This window comes from Numenius arquata, chromosome 1 (genome assembly GCF_964106895.1).
Source record: "Numenius arquata chromosome 1, bNumArq3.hap1.1, whole genome shotgun sequence".
NCBI lineage: Eukaryota > Metazoa > Chordata > Aves > Charadriiformes > Scolopacidae > Numenius > Numenius arquata.
The window spans coordinates 40042342-40056484 of NC_133576.1; the positions used below are offsets into that span (position 1 = coordinate 40042342).

At 36.5% G+C, this 14143-nt stretch overlaps 1 protein-coding gene across 1 annotated transcript in view; it reads left to right on the forward strand.

The window, feature by feature from the left end:
• The window catches only part of ITSN1 (intersectin 1), a 138604-nt gene that overhangs the window by 43232 nt on the left and 81229 nt on the right, over positions 1-14143 (forward strand). The window contains exons 5-11 of the mRNA XM_074155536.1: positions 4559-4719; positions 6188-6367; positions 7005-7098; positions 9859-9959; positions 10494-10557; positions 12577-12714; positions 13668-13783. Coding sequence (XP_074011637.1) covers positions 4559-4719; positions 6188-6367; positions 7005-7098; positions 9859-9959; positions 10494-10557; positions 12577-12714; positions 13668-13783 — 854 coding nt within the window. The remainder of the gene's footprint in view (positions 1-4558; positions 4720-6187; positions 6368-7004; positions 7099-9858; positions 9960-10493; positions 10558-12576; positions 12715-13667; positions 13784-14143) is intronic.

Below are 14143 nucleotides of genomic sequence, written 5' to 3' on the forward strand. Positions count from 1 at the left end.
TTTTTTCAGGACAGACTAAAGCCGTTTGTTGACTTACCTATTTCTGACATATGCTTCCCTCATAACTTTCTTAAATTTGTGTCTATGTGTGGGAGTAAAAGATTATGGGTGGCAATTCTGTGAGTTGTAACTCTTGCTATACGTACATTGATTAAGTGACTGATGCTAAAGACCCAATTTCTCCTCTCTAATTATGGCTGTTTTATAATGCAGTATGGGATTGTATAATCTAATATGGGAATGTAAAGCTAAACAAATCCAGATTTTTTGAACTGCAAGGAGATTTCCTTGTTTTAAAACTCTGTGCTATTTTCATGGAGATAGGTGTTTTGTAGGCTAATCGTAAGCATATTTTACAAAAAAAAAAACTGTGCATGCTCAGTTTCTGCACATCATAAATGCAAAACTAATCAAGTTGTCTTTGCATTCTGCAGAAAAGAGGAGAGAAAGGAGGAGGAAAAGATCTATAGGGGAAGGATTTTGTCAGCACTTGAAACCTGATATTGTGATGAAGCCCATTGCAGCTATTCTCATTAGAAAACCCCTGTTATAAACACATGCCTGTTCTATAAAATATGATAAATATTTAGTCAATGTTTAATCCATTTACTGCTCTGCACTGGTTCCGGCCAGACCTTAAATGAAACACACTTCAAGACACTACATTTTTCCAAATTTCATTAGAAGCAGAACAGTGAAATTAGGTAGTGTTTCCTGTCAGCCACACACTGCATTTAAGGTGATGTTGATTCAAAAGTAGCACTGTAATCTAAAAGCATGACACTGGGTTCAGTAATTAGAAATGAAAATTTGTCCTATTTTTGCACTAAGGATTTTGTCAGACAAAAGCTGATTTTTGTTAGCATGCTGTAAAAATGTGCATAAATTCTGTAGTGTGCACATAATTTTTCTCACTGAAATTTGTGCTGTTAGTTTAAATAACAAAGCCATTGGCTAGAGTAAATGAGTTGAAGAGAAGGTCAGAGGTTAAATTAAAGGCTACTGATTATGTAAATAGGAGTTCAATTAAAGCAATGAGACTGGTGCACATCAAAGTTTCTTATTGCTGGACAATTAATACTTTCTCATGTAGAATGCAAAGAATTACTGCGTTCTAGCAGTACACTCTGTAAATGGTACCCAGAGGATCGAGGTCATCTACAGTGTGGTATTTTCATGGCTACGCGTATAACAGGTTTAGGGATTATACCTGTGCTTTAGTAATGGAAAGGCTTAAATTTTATAGATCATTTGCAGGTGTAGAAGTCACTGAGGCTGAACAAGTCAGACTGTTATGAATACAACTTGTGTAATTACTTTGCTTAAATGCAAAGGTGTAAGGAACGTTGTGACTATTTAATTAAGCTGTTGGTGCCAGTTGGTCGCTGTGGAGCTGACTGACTTCTCTGTATATTGAGGAACAAGTCGCCTTTGGGAGGACCACTGGCTGCTTGAAGCGCAGCTCTCTAGCTTTGTTCCCATGCACATCCTCAGCTTGCTGTCTATATTAGCCTGTTTTTTACTGCCTGTTTCCACTGGGCATCTGACAGAAAAATGGCTAAGAAATTGTTGAACTAAACTTTCATTAAAACCCACACGCATTTTCCTTGTTAAATATTTTTGAATTTTCTTCAGTTGCCTTCAGAAAGGTGTGGTGTCTGCTTATAAACATCAATTAAATGAAGCTAATTATCTGCTCCTGGTTTCCATTGTTCTTAATGCTCTGTAATTTTCTAATGAGGCTTTCTTACCCTTTGTATTCATTCACTGTATGTTGATTTGCTTCCTAGTATGAAACCCACAAAAGGGAGCACTTCAGAAAATACATTTAGCCATTAAGTTTCTGACATTCTAACATTCCAAATATCTCTTGATATTTGGAATGTTAGAATATCTTGAATGTTTCGGGTTTGTAAGGCTTGCAGCATGTAGAAATCTAACATCACTGTTTATAGGTGATGATTAATGGATGTTATATGAACTGTTTTGGTTGTAAAAAGTAAAAGGTGTATGAAGAAGAAAATGAAAGTGCCCTGAGTAATACTGTTCCTTGTAAGCTGAAGTGATGATTTTGGGCAGCAAAAATTCTACAGCATGTTGTAGGACAGTTCCATGCTACTGTTGAAAAATAGACAGAGTGGGTTATCTCAATTGTCATAGTTAAACTGTCAATTCCTTCAAAATAAATGTGTTTCTTACAGGAATTTAAAGTTGATATAAACATTGCTGATGTAGAGAAAATTTTAGAGAGATGCAAACGTGTCTTTGAGTTTTATACTTGTTTCATTGTATAGGTCAAAAAGCTCTATATACTGCATACGTGCAAGCTGTTTGCAGGTTTGCACATAGTGGCTTGTGGTGTGTATGCCCCATTGGACAGAAAGATATGATAGAAGCTAATAAACTCTTAGTATTTTTAATGTCCAGAGAAAGCCATTGTACTTTAGAATTAACAGAACATGGATAACCTCAATAACAAAATGCAAGAAGTCTACTTTGTGTTTTTAACGATTTTCCAGAAGTAACTATACCTTTCCTTTTGTAATATGCATTTTTCATTAACAGCTATTGCAGTCTATTCTTGCTGTTACTTAACACTCGTAGGAGAGAGGCTCTTTTGCCTTCACTAGGGTTCTCCCACTCATCTCTGCAAGTTGTGTGAAGACAAAAACATGACATCTTCCACTTTAACTTAGCCTGCCAGTACATCAGGAGTTACCAGTGTCTTGCTTGCTCTTTGTGGAAGAGTGATCAGAATCTGAGACTCTAGAGCAGTGGTGTTCTGCAAGGAAAAGGACATACCTATTCCAAATTTGTACTTCTCTTGGTCCATGCTTGCCTTCCCTCTTCCTTCTGCTGGCTGGACTACCACATATTGAGTCTAACTGCTACAGTAGCATCTTTTTAACTCATAATTTGTCAAATGAACCACATACCAAGCAATCATGATTTAAGCTTGAATCCAAATCACATTATGCTAGGTTGGTCCCAGAACCAGTTTTGACTAAATTCAGGCTTCCTAGGACTTAATGGTAGTGGGATTAGATGAAGGTTTAAAGTTACTAGGGTAGGCCAATTTTAATGTATAAATTAAAACTTCCCTGTGATATGAAGCTTCAGGAAACACCTAGAAGTTCTCACAGCCAGAACTTGTTCTTCAATGAAATATATGTAGTAATTCAACATCTTTCAGGGAGTGATGCAATGTGTACTTTTCTTTTTAAGTGTAAGCCTCAGAGTATTTAGTTTCCTCACCAGACTTTCTTCTTTAAATACTGCTGCCAGATTTTCAGTAGTATTATTTAGCCTTGTGACATCAAAATTGGTGGATTAAGACAGCTACACTGCTGAAAAAGCTGTCTTATAAGTATCGGGAAGGGTTGGAGTGCCCCCATTTTTGGGGAAATGCTACTGGTGATCTAAACCAGGGGAAACTCTTAAGATGTATGGCTGACCTGTGGCAACCCCTGCTGGGATCTGCCACTTTGCTGAGTTTTCCTAGGGTTTTTTTGGTTGGGTTAAGAGGGTTTTCATTTTGTGAATGCTTTGCCACTGCATTGCCTGGCTGACTACTTATTTAAGTATCAATTATAAATAACTGTCAATTTATTGCAGTACTTTTTTGGTAACTTTTCACATACTTGAAATATATTCACATTTTCACAATATATTCACAATTATTTTCACATACGTGAAAGCTTTCTTTGATAGGGGTTTGACTAGAAATAAAGCTCTAGTTTAACTAGACTGCCTGGGTCCTTTGTGTTGTCATGTCCATGGCACTGAAATGTACGCATGAACTTAAAAATATATATTATACCAATACTGAAATGTGTCCTTAATTCTTCAAATGAATGCGAAGAAATAAGCATAATGTTTAAAACTAAGTTTACGACTAACTCCATTATTAATCTGCATTTACTATGGTTTTTGGTTTGCAATTGCAGGAACTAACATTCTTCTTTCTGCTTCTCCCCCCAACTTCCCAACCCTATTCCCTGCTGAGCATGGTTTTCTTAACCATCAAATGAAGAAACAAAAGCAGACTGTTTAAGTCAGACTACTTTACATGAAAGCCTATTCAAGGTCTAGGCTCGATGTTTTATCTTGAGTACTATTGTTTAACTGAAAACACATTTGTACACTTGCAGATGTAATGGTGTTTAGTAAAGTGCACAGATTTAAAGAACATTTTCTTTTAAGTGTAGCTAAAATACAGGTCTGCAGAGTAAGTAATTTGATTCCCTGTGGTGCTGTTTGTAGTACCACGTAGTTTCATTTGTATGATTTTGCAAAGTATTTGTAGAACTACATTAACCCTTCTTCTCTAGATGCTTCACTATAATTCTTCTAAGAGTTGAAAAGTGACTTTAAAAATATTTATTAATCACTCCAAGAAAGAACTCAAGAAACTTAGTTTAAACAGTTGTTTCATAACCGTTTTTAGCCTGGCATAGTTATTTTGAGTGGAAATTAATACACGTCTGTGTGCACGCTCCTAGGTCACTTCCTGAAGTTCATAATTTAAGAATCTAACTGAAAATGGTGTATTTTGTAGGGCTCTAGCTGACATGAACAATGATGGGAGGATGGATCAGTTGGAGTTTTCAATAGCTATGAAACTTATCAAATTAAAACTACAAGGTTATCAACTCCCATCTGCACTGCCTCCTGTCATGAAGCAGCCACCTATTGCTCTGCCTAGTGCACCAGGATTTGGTAAGCTCTTTGTTTTCCTCCTTGTTAGCTTGTATTGTAGCACCCTAAGTTAAATTTGATTGTAGTTTTGCTGTTTCTAGAAGAAACTTTTAGGAAAAAGTACTTCTAAAATTACATGGACTCAAAACCAAATGCTGCTACATACATGCCTATGGCTCAAAACCCAAAAAAAGTCTCAATGAGCTTTTGGCACCCAAGCATACTGAATAACGTAAGTTGAGGTCCCTTTTGCTTCAGGTCTTACAGTGCTCCCCATATGTTGCAAACAAAAGTGTTTCAGGGGAAAAATGATGGATCATGTAGCAGGGCTGGCGTATTCCAAAGTGGTGGAGTTTTTATTTAAACTGTTATCATTAAGGGATCTCCACCTTTGGCAAGATTAGCTATGTTTTTCTCGACTTTTTACAAGTCATGGCAGGAATGCACCCCTCTGCTTTTATTTTATGAACAGTGCTGCACTGGTGTTAGCTAGAACAGCTGCTGATTAAATACTCTTCGTTAAGTAGTGCCAAGGTTGCCATCATTTCAAGGAAAAGAGTAGGGAAAATGGGATGGTGAGAGGAAAATAACTGAATGAAGATGAACCTCATGTTTGACACCTTGATTTATTCCGTGGTGAGAGGTTCTTTACCTTTCTGTTTTAGTCATTGCTGTGACTCAAGCAGATTGGTGCCTGAGAATCACTGGTGTCCTTAGGAAACGAGAATAGTGTATTTGATAAACTGTGGTGTTTGATCAGTTGTTGATTCCACAAGTTTTACAAACAGTTTTGTTTCTGACTGTAAGAAATCAGTGAAATTGAACAGAGCAAATACTGGTTTAAGTGAGAAAAGGCATCAGAAAGTCAAACCCCCAAGAAAACCAGCAAAATCTGTGATTTTCTTTTTTCTTGTTTACTGTAGACTTCATCTCAGATGTTTGCTCACACCCTCATTCTTCCCACTGGCATGACTGGACCTCCTTAACCTCCCTGTTATCCGTGCAACTGTGCTTACACCTAAAATACCTCATTACTGTGCTTTACCCTATTAGCTTTGCACTGTTTCATCTTGACAATAGGCTGCAAGCATTTATCCTGAAGCTTGTTCTTTTCAGCTGTGGCTAAGTGTAGGCTTTGGGTTCATTACTCACTGGAAGTTGACAGTGTTGCTCTTCATTTAGTTCAAGGCAAACAATTCTTTTCTTCAGCAAATGCTAATGGACTTTTTTTGGTCAGTGTTGCATCCAGTGTGATCTTATATGCATACATTATAAAGTGGTATGTTGTTCCCTCTGCATTGTTTTGTTCCCCTGCCATGCTAATGGTGCAGCGGACTGTAAGAGTTCTTTCAAGGGGTGTGTGGAAGTTCCCATTTCAATTTGCTTTTTAATTCTGCATTTACTGCTGGGTTGCAGGCTGCAGTTAAATTGTTGTATCATATGAGGAGTTCTCTAAATTAGAAAAATTATCTCCTTTTTTTGCCCATAGGTATTGGGGGCATTGCCAGCATGCCATCTCTTACAACTGTTGCCCCAGTGCCAATGGCATCTATTCCAGTAGTAGGAATGTCTCCACCATTAGTATCTTCTGTTCCTGCAGCAGCAGTACCTCCCCTGGCTAATGGAGCTCCTGCTGTTATACAGCCTCTGCCTGCTTTTGCTCATCCTGGTATGCTACATACTGAGACTCTGTTTACTCTCTTGCTCTTAACAAATTATTTTGCTATTTTCTTTGGATCCAGAGAACAGTAGACATGGAATTAGCCATTCTAACTTACTTTAAAGAATGACTCTGGGTATGGACTGTACTTTGGTTTAGCCCAACCTAATTATTTAGCAAACTTGTATAAAAGTTAAAAGAAGAAACATGGATGTACCATACTGTAACACTTAGTCACATTAAGCAAAATATTAACCCTGTTATAACAGCAGTGTGATCAATCTAGCTTGTCAGTAAACTGTTACCTAGAAATTGGCCCTCTCCTATCTATTTACAACTATGGAAGTACTGCTATTTGTTGGGATTACTTTAAAATACTGGACTACATATGATTTCTAACATTTAACACAATATAAATGGATATCAACAGGGTTTGCATAAAACTGCAAAAGTAAAAACACATGAGAGAAGTGCCTGTGTGTTTTCACCTATTTTGTTAGACACTGTTAACTTATTATTTTTAAAAGGGATACCATCAGAAGAACCATAATGCTTGTATCTGATGTTAGGAATTAAATGAATGTTATTGAAATTCCACAGTTTAAAATGCTAAAACTAACAAATACATGTATTCTCCTATTTGCAGCCACATTGCCAAAGAGTTCTTCCTTTAGTAGATCTGGTCCAGGATCACAGCTAAACGCAAAACTGCAAAAGGCACAATCGTTTGATGTGGCAAGGTAAGTTGGTATGGAATTGAGTGTATGTGTGTATCTGGTTCTCCAGAGCTAGAAAAACTACTTCTCTTTTGTAAAGTTGTTTTCTGAAATGATATTTACGTGCAGAAATCATTTCCTGCTGAGATACTACTTCAGGATTTCACAGGATGCTGTGGTTTTGCAAGGAATGCTTCATGAGTAGGGAATCATTGAAATATAATAATTAACTACTACAATATGTGTTGACACTGTTTTCAAACTCTTGAAAACTTAATTTTTAGAAAAGCATTTGCTTCTGTAAACATAATCTGCATTGTGTAATACTGTGCTGGCGCTCCTCCTGTTAGTGTGAAAACATAACAAGTAATATTCTTTAAAATTAGTAACTCTAGGATTATTGTTAAAAGCAAAATATTTAATAGTTCTCATATTTTAAATGCATTCCACGTAACTGTTTCTTATATATTCTTCAAGTTCTGCATGAAAAATCACCTAAAAGGCGCTTAGATTATTTCAAGGCCTAGGGAAATGTATGGTTAGACAAAATGTATTTTACTGTGCTCTGAAGAATAGAAACTATGGTATCTAATAAAATAGAATTTCCTTAGAGGAGGTAAGATAGTAATTTCCCAAAGTCTTTCTAAATCAGACTTTCTCACAGCTCTATACTACAAATTTTTTTGCAAGAAGAAAATGGCTTGGGACATTATTTAATTATCAATTTTTATTTTCATTTTTCTTCTGCAGGCTTTTGTTGTACCCTGGTATTAGATAAGTGACACTACTAATTATTGTCAAATAGAATTAAAAATCTTTCAAAACAAACCATCCTTTTTCGCTGTGAAATCTAGTACTGTCAGGAACATAGTAGCAAAGCTGTAGTATAATTTCCAGAGGTACAAGCAGGTATCTGCTTTGTCTATAACAACACTTAGCATTTATAATGAATGAAGTTCAAGAAACTTCAGCTGAAACGGCTTCTAGGTATTCCATAATAGGGCTGTCATAGTTTTGTGGTTAACTATAACTGAATCTTGCTGGTCACTTTTATTGCCAACAGAGGCCTGAACCTCAGGTGGGATGACTTTTTTTCTGAGGTGAAATTGCATGGTTCTCTGAATGTATTTGGGCCCGAGTTGGAGCTTCCTTAGTTCAATGGCTGTTACTTCAGTAACTCGGAAAAGTCTGCCAGCAATGAAGGGGGTATTCTTTCACAGGCTGCTGCTAATGCTGAGTGGTGAACTGGTGTGTGTCTTCAAGTTTTATTTTGGAGAAGTAGATAGCAAAAGAATTGATTTGCAGAGTTTATGAAAAGGGAAGAAGAAGAACCAAGTCCGTTAAAATGAAATATAAAGTTTATAAGGTATAAGGGTTTTTTTGTTTGTTTGGTTGGTTTTTTTTCTAGCTGAGAATTATTTTGAATTTTGAGAAGGGTGAAATTCAGAATTCCATTTGTGGTGTTTTTATCACTGCTGAGTCACCAGTAGTGAACTCTTGGCATTCATTGTGTTTGGCATACATGAGTCAACTGTTTTGTCCTCCAGCATTTTTTCTTCTAAAACTACCATTTCAGTATCCATGAAGGAGTGTTTCATTACTTAATGTGTAGTAACCTTATCTCACATATCAAGGTACATATATATATATATATATATGTGTGTGTGTAAGAGACAAAAGTACACTTAGTGTGGAAACTCCAAATCTAGCAAAACTGGTGAGGGAAGAATTCACATGGATAAAACTTAAATAGTCAGCTTTTTTTTTTTTTTTTTAAAACCTTCAATCCTTATTTTCATTATTTAAGATGCAGATTGTTTTTGCTTTGCTCCCATAAAAGAGTATTATTAAAGCACAATAGGAAATAGAAATAGAGGTATTAGCTGTTTTGAATCTTGTTATATGAGAATAGGATATGAGGTCAATTAGTAGAGTATTCATATAATCCTTCTCAGCTCAACTTTGAAAGATCTTACAATGCTATCTGCTCAGTGGACCAAGAAAAATGGATTTAGTGGTTTTGGTTCATTCTTTTAACTGTAATTTGGTATGCTGTTAGAAATGCTTATTTAATCTGGCTGCTTCCCCTCCCCCCCCTTTTTTCGACCTTAACAAAACAGGACAAAGTTTGAATGTGCCTAAAGACAGAAAAACTGTGCTCGCTGTTTTTCAGTATAAAGGCTTGTCAGCCTTCAAGCATGGGAAATTATAGTTACAAATAACAGCACTCAACCTATTATGTGAATGAATTAGAACTGGGAATATTATATTTGTCAGTCGAGTTCCATTACGAGAAACATTGATTGCTTTCAAGTGTAGCCTTTTCACACTTTTTTTCTGTTTTCAGCATGTTTTACATTTGTTTTCCTTAATCAGCTTATGAATTATTTGGTTAAGACAACCAGTTAAAGACAGGGTAAAATGAGATATTACTTCTGCTGACTGTGGTAAGGCATTTCCTATTACATGTTTAGGTAAAAGCTTTTAGCTTCTCTAAACTGTTTAGGTTACTTAATTCTCTGCTAGTAAAGAAAAAAGCAAAACTCTTAGGCCTGTCATTCAACTTTACCAAAAAACATCTTCTAAGACACTGAATTATGATAAAAGTTTTCAAACAAGAAGTCAAATCTGTTGTGGTTTCAGCAATAGAAGAGAATGTTTGTGAAAAGAACCATTTCAGGCATAAAACTATCTCTGTGCAGCACTTCATCCTGTTGTATTTGTTAACTTCATCTGATTAAATTTAAAATTATATTCCCCCCCTTATCCTTTTTCTAATTCTAGTGTGCCTCCTGTGGCAGAGTGGGCTGTACCTCAGTCATCAAGACTGAAGTACAGACAGCTGTTCAATAGCCATGATAAAACGATGAGTGGACACTTAACAGGTACTGAAGAAGTTTTTGTTGTCTCCTTTTTTTGAACTGTAAAAGGCATTATAATAGCATTTAGAATTCTATTCAGATAGTAAGAGACTCTCATATTGCCACTGTCAATATTTTCCTGTTTGAATCTCCCAACTGCTTAATGATCTTGTTTAGAAGCAAGTATTCATCGTAGCTGGGATCATTTTATCACCTTTTTTTCTTTTTTCTGCACACTAAGTTGGCAGTGGGAAATGATTCTTGGAAATGGTACGATGGGTTATGTGAAAACTTGTGGAGCCCTTTACAGTGTTAAGTTCATCCACTGATGGGGGTGCCTATCCAATTTCAGAAGGAAACTAGAACAGTACTCTGGCTTAGTTTTACTACTTCTGGGAGCATCTCTTTGCGTTTCATAGCCTAGTTCATGCTGGTAATATCTCTTCAGTGCTACCTATTCAGAACTAAGCTGTGCTTGTGCAGTAGCTACTTGGTAATGCAAGAAAAGGAGAAAGTTGGTTATTTATTTATCTGTTAATCCTTGTTTCACTTTTTTAGGTCCACAAGCAAGAACTATTCTTATGCAGTCAAGTTTACCACAGGCTCAGCTGGCTACGATATGGTAAAAATAAATCTATCAATTTCCATCAAACTGGAAACTGTATTTAAACCTCTATACCGTATACTGTGGGTTTTTTCTCCCTTTTCAGCCTTCCTCCACTAATAAATCATTATATGTTGCTCTTTTTAATGTATAACTTTATAAAACAAAACCTGCACTACTATGCTTATATTAATATTACTTCATGGAAGTAAAAGAGCATCTTTTACACTATGCACATAGATGTTTTGTAAGTTGGGTTTCAATTATGGAGTTTTTAGGCAGACCAGATGTTCAGCCTCCTATGTCTTCCACATCGCCGGCCATATGTGAGACAGAACCAGTGAAATTTATACATTTGCACAAGTAGTACAAAAGGAAGCTTAATCCAGAACCATACTTTCTTTGGGGCTCATTTGCCTTTTACATGAGTTTCTAAGGGCTTATTTTGACAGGGGGATTGGACTAGATGGTCTCCGAAGGTCCCTCCCAACCCCTACAATTCCGTGATTCTGTGATTTCCAAGGGGCTGGAGTTGCATACATTTAAAATAATGGTTTTTTTCCTTTCAATTTCTTGTTTGCTGAAGTTTGTTATGTTCTTATTGTCATGTGGAAAATTATTTCTAATGAACTTCTATACTTTATTGTCAACTCACTAACCCAAGTGACTTCTGTGTGAGGATGTCAACTGTGTTGTCACTCTAATGTGGCAGTTCCAATTGTACTTGCTTTCTTTGCAAAACACTGGTGTTTTTATTCTATCTTAAAAAGCACTCTCTCCTTCTGTTTCCTAACAAAGCTAGTGTAAGGAAAAAAAATATCAACCCAGTCATCCAACAGATGATTAACCAGGAAATACTCGGCTTGTTGCCAGCATTTAAGTAGGTTGTGTGGGCAGGGAAATGACATCAGCGTACTCCAGGAGTTCTAAACGTAACTCTTTTAATATGCAAAACTGCCAAGCCTGTTGAGATAAGGAATGGATTTTACAGCTTTTGTTGTCCTAAGTATTACTCCCTTTCCCGATACTTATCTGTGGCAGTGGAACTGCTGTTGCTATTCTCTGGGGCAAGATTTGGATTCGTTGACTCTTAAACACACAAAGTGAAGTACTGTTACGCAACCTGTCAGCTTTTCTGTAGCAGCTGTTTTGGTATTTCAGTAACAAAGATGTGGACCAGACTGTTAAGAAAGTTGATCACTTATATCTTGGCATGCTAGATTTTCATTCTACTGGCTTGTTCTTGTACCCTAGACTGAGGAGTTCAGTAACAGAAGCACAGATTAAATGAGGCTATAATTGTCTTCCAGATTTAAATCCCATAAACAAGGTGCTGTACCTTGAGGCATCAAATGAATGTATTAGTTGCTCACCTTTGATTTTCATAGTATCATGGGAAATTTTCCTGCATGATTAGAGTGCAGCATTCTAGAGAAATAAAACTGATGTTTAAGCTATTAAATTTTGTCCAATACCACCTTAACGTGAGTAAAAGCATTTTGTGCATGTGTTGGAGCACTGGTTTTTTGCCATCCAGAGATGTTACTCCATAACTTTTAATATGTGCGTAATGCTAAAATGTTTTTGTGCTTGTCACTACTAGAATGTTAATGGATTTGATTTTAATGCAAATGTGTGCTCTAGAATGTGAGATAGGAGCCTCCAGGGAAGAAGGAGGCCAAACCAAAAAGTCCTACTGAACATCTGAGCTGATTCTTTTCTAAATGATACTGTGTAGTGGATGTTCACAAGATATTCAAGAAAACTCCATTGATTAACGTTACTTATATAGCATATAGTACAGGCAGCACTCAAAGAGCAAGTGAAGTAGAAGCCATGGCTATAAGGATAGTTCCAAGGCAGACATGCATGAGAAATGTGGGTTTGCTTTTTATTTGTTTTGAAGAAACATTGTAGTGTGGAAAAAAAAGGTGAAAAATTGAATTAATTTGGAACTGAATATGTTAAAACTATGCTTTTTAACAATGATTTTTAATATTTAAGAATTTACTTACTTTGTACCTTTCCTTTAAAAAGGAATCTTTCTGATATCGATCAAGATGGAAAACTTACAGCTGAAGAGTTTATTCTGGCTATGCACTTAATTGATGTAGCTATGTCTGGTCAGCCGCTGCCACCTGTACTGCCTCCAGAGTATATTCCACCTTCATTTAGGTAACTGGTTATAATTCTAGAGTCTCACTCCTAAATTTTTATTTCATTTGGGAAACCTGTCCTGTGACTGTAAAGTGTGAGAGATTGAAGAGTAATCCCTCTCCTTTTTGTACTGCATCTATGGCACAGGGTGCCTTCTCATTGGGAAATGCTTATCTAGCTTTTTGATTTTATTACTAGCACTGGATGGTGGAAGCAGCAAAAATTCCTTGTAAGAATACAGTTTTGGTCAATGTTTTATACTAGCCTACCTTCCAAAACTTACTCAGCCTGGCCATATAAATTTAAAGTGTTATAGTTCAAGCTTATACTTCTGTAGAGCAAATGGGATGTAGGGGATTCAAATGGGATTCAAAACGTGCTATGAATTTACCCTGAAGCAAATTCAGACGTCTTTTGATAGAGTTGTATGTGAATAGTGGTGAGTCATTACTTCTGTTTCTCTATTTCACTTTTTTTGTGGAGAAATGGGTAGGAAGATAGTAACGGCAATGGAAATAAACGCTTGCATACAATCATAGCTTCATGTTCTTTAAGTATCCCCCTGAAGATGACAATTTTTTTGTTTATTCCATGGAGGGGTCTTGTTTTTAGCTTGATTATAGTGAGCGCTTCCTCTGTCTTTGCAACTTTCGCTATAGTTTAAGTTGGCATTTCCTCAGCCTCAGCCTGGTCACAAGTATGAGATCTTGAGGATCGGGTTGAACATATCTGTAAGTTGCATGGTGCTGTGAACTTTGAACTAGGTCTCTTAGGTCACCAGTCTGTGCTGTTGGGACTCTGGAGGATACTGTTATCTCAATGGCAACGGCCGAGTAAAATCCTCTGGGGAACAAAAATATCATTAAACATTACATCATTGCATTTAATTTATTATTTCATCATTAAATCATAAATAAATTTGGCAGGCATAGGTTCTTTTAAGCAACTTGAAATTCTCATTTTATTGACAGAAGAGTACGCTCTGGTAGTGGCATATCTGCTGTAAGCTCAGTGTCTGTAGACCAAAGGTTACCAGAAGAGCCAGCATTAGAAGAAGAGCAGCAGCAACTGGAAAAGAAATTACCAGGTAAGCAAGCAAAAATAGAGATGCATTATGTGCTGTTATCAATAGGTTATGTGCTGTGGAGTTATAAAGGCTTGTTAAGAAATGTTTTCTTTCCAGATCTGTTTGTGACATGTCAAAGGCGTAACCAAGACATTGCCTGGTCCAACTAATTCCTGACTGTTCTTTGATCCTTTGTGTTAGTGACAGTGGAGATATGAACAACATTCATGCTGCTTATCTTATGCATAGAGGCAGCACTTTTCAGCCCTATTGCAGGACTGCAATGGAAACTTTTTATTATCTCAATCTTCTGATTAGGTGTAGTTTGTCTTACATATCTTACATACTCTTCAAAAGATCACAATATACTTAGAGGCCTGT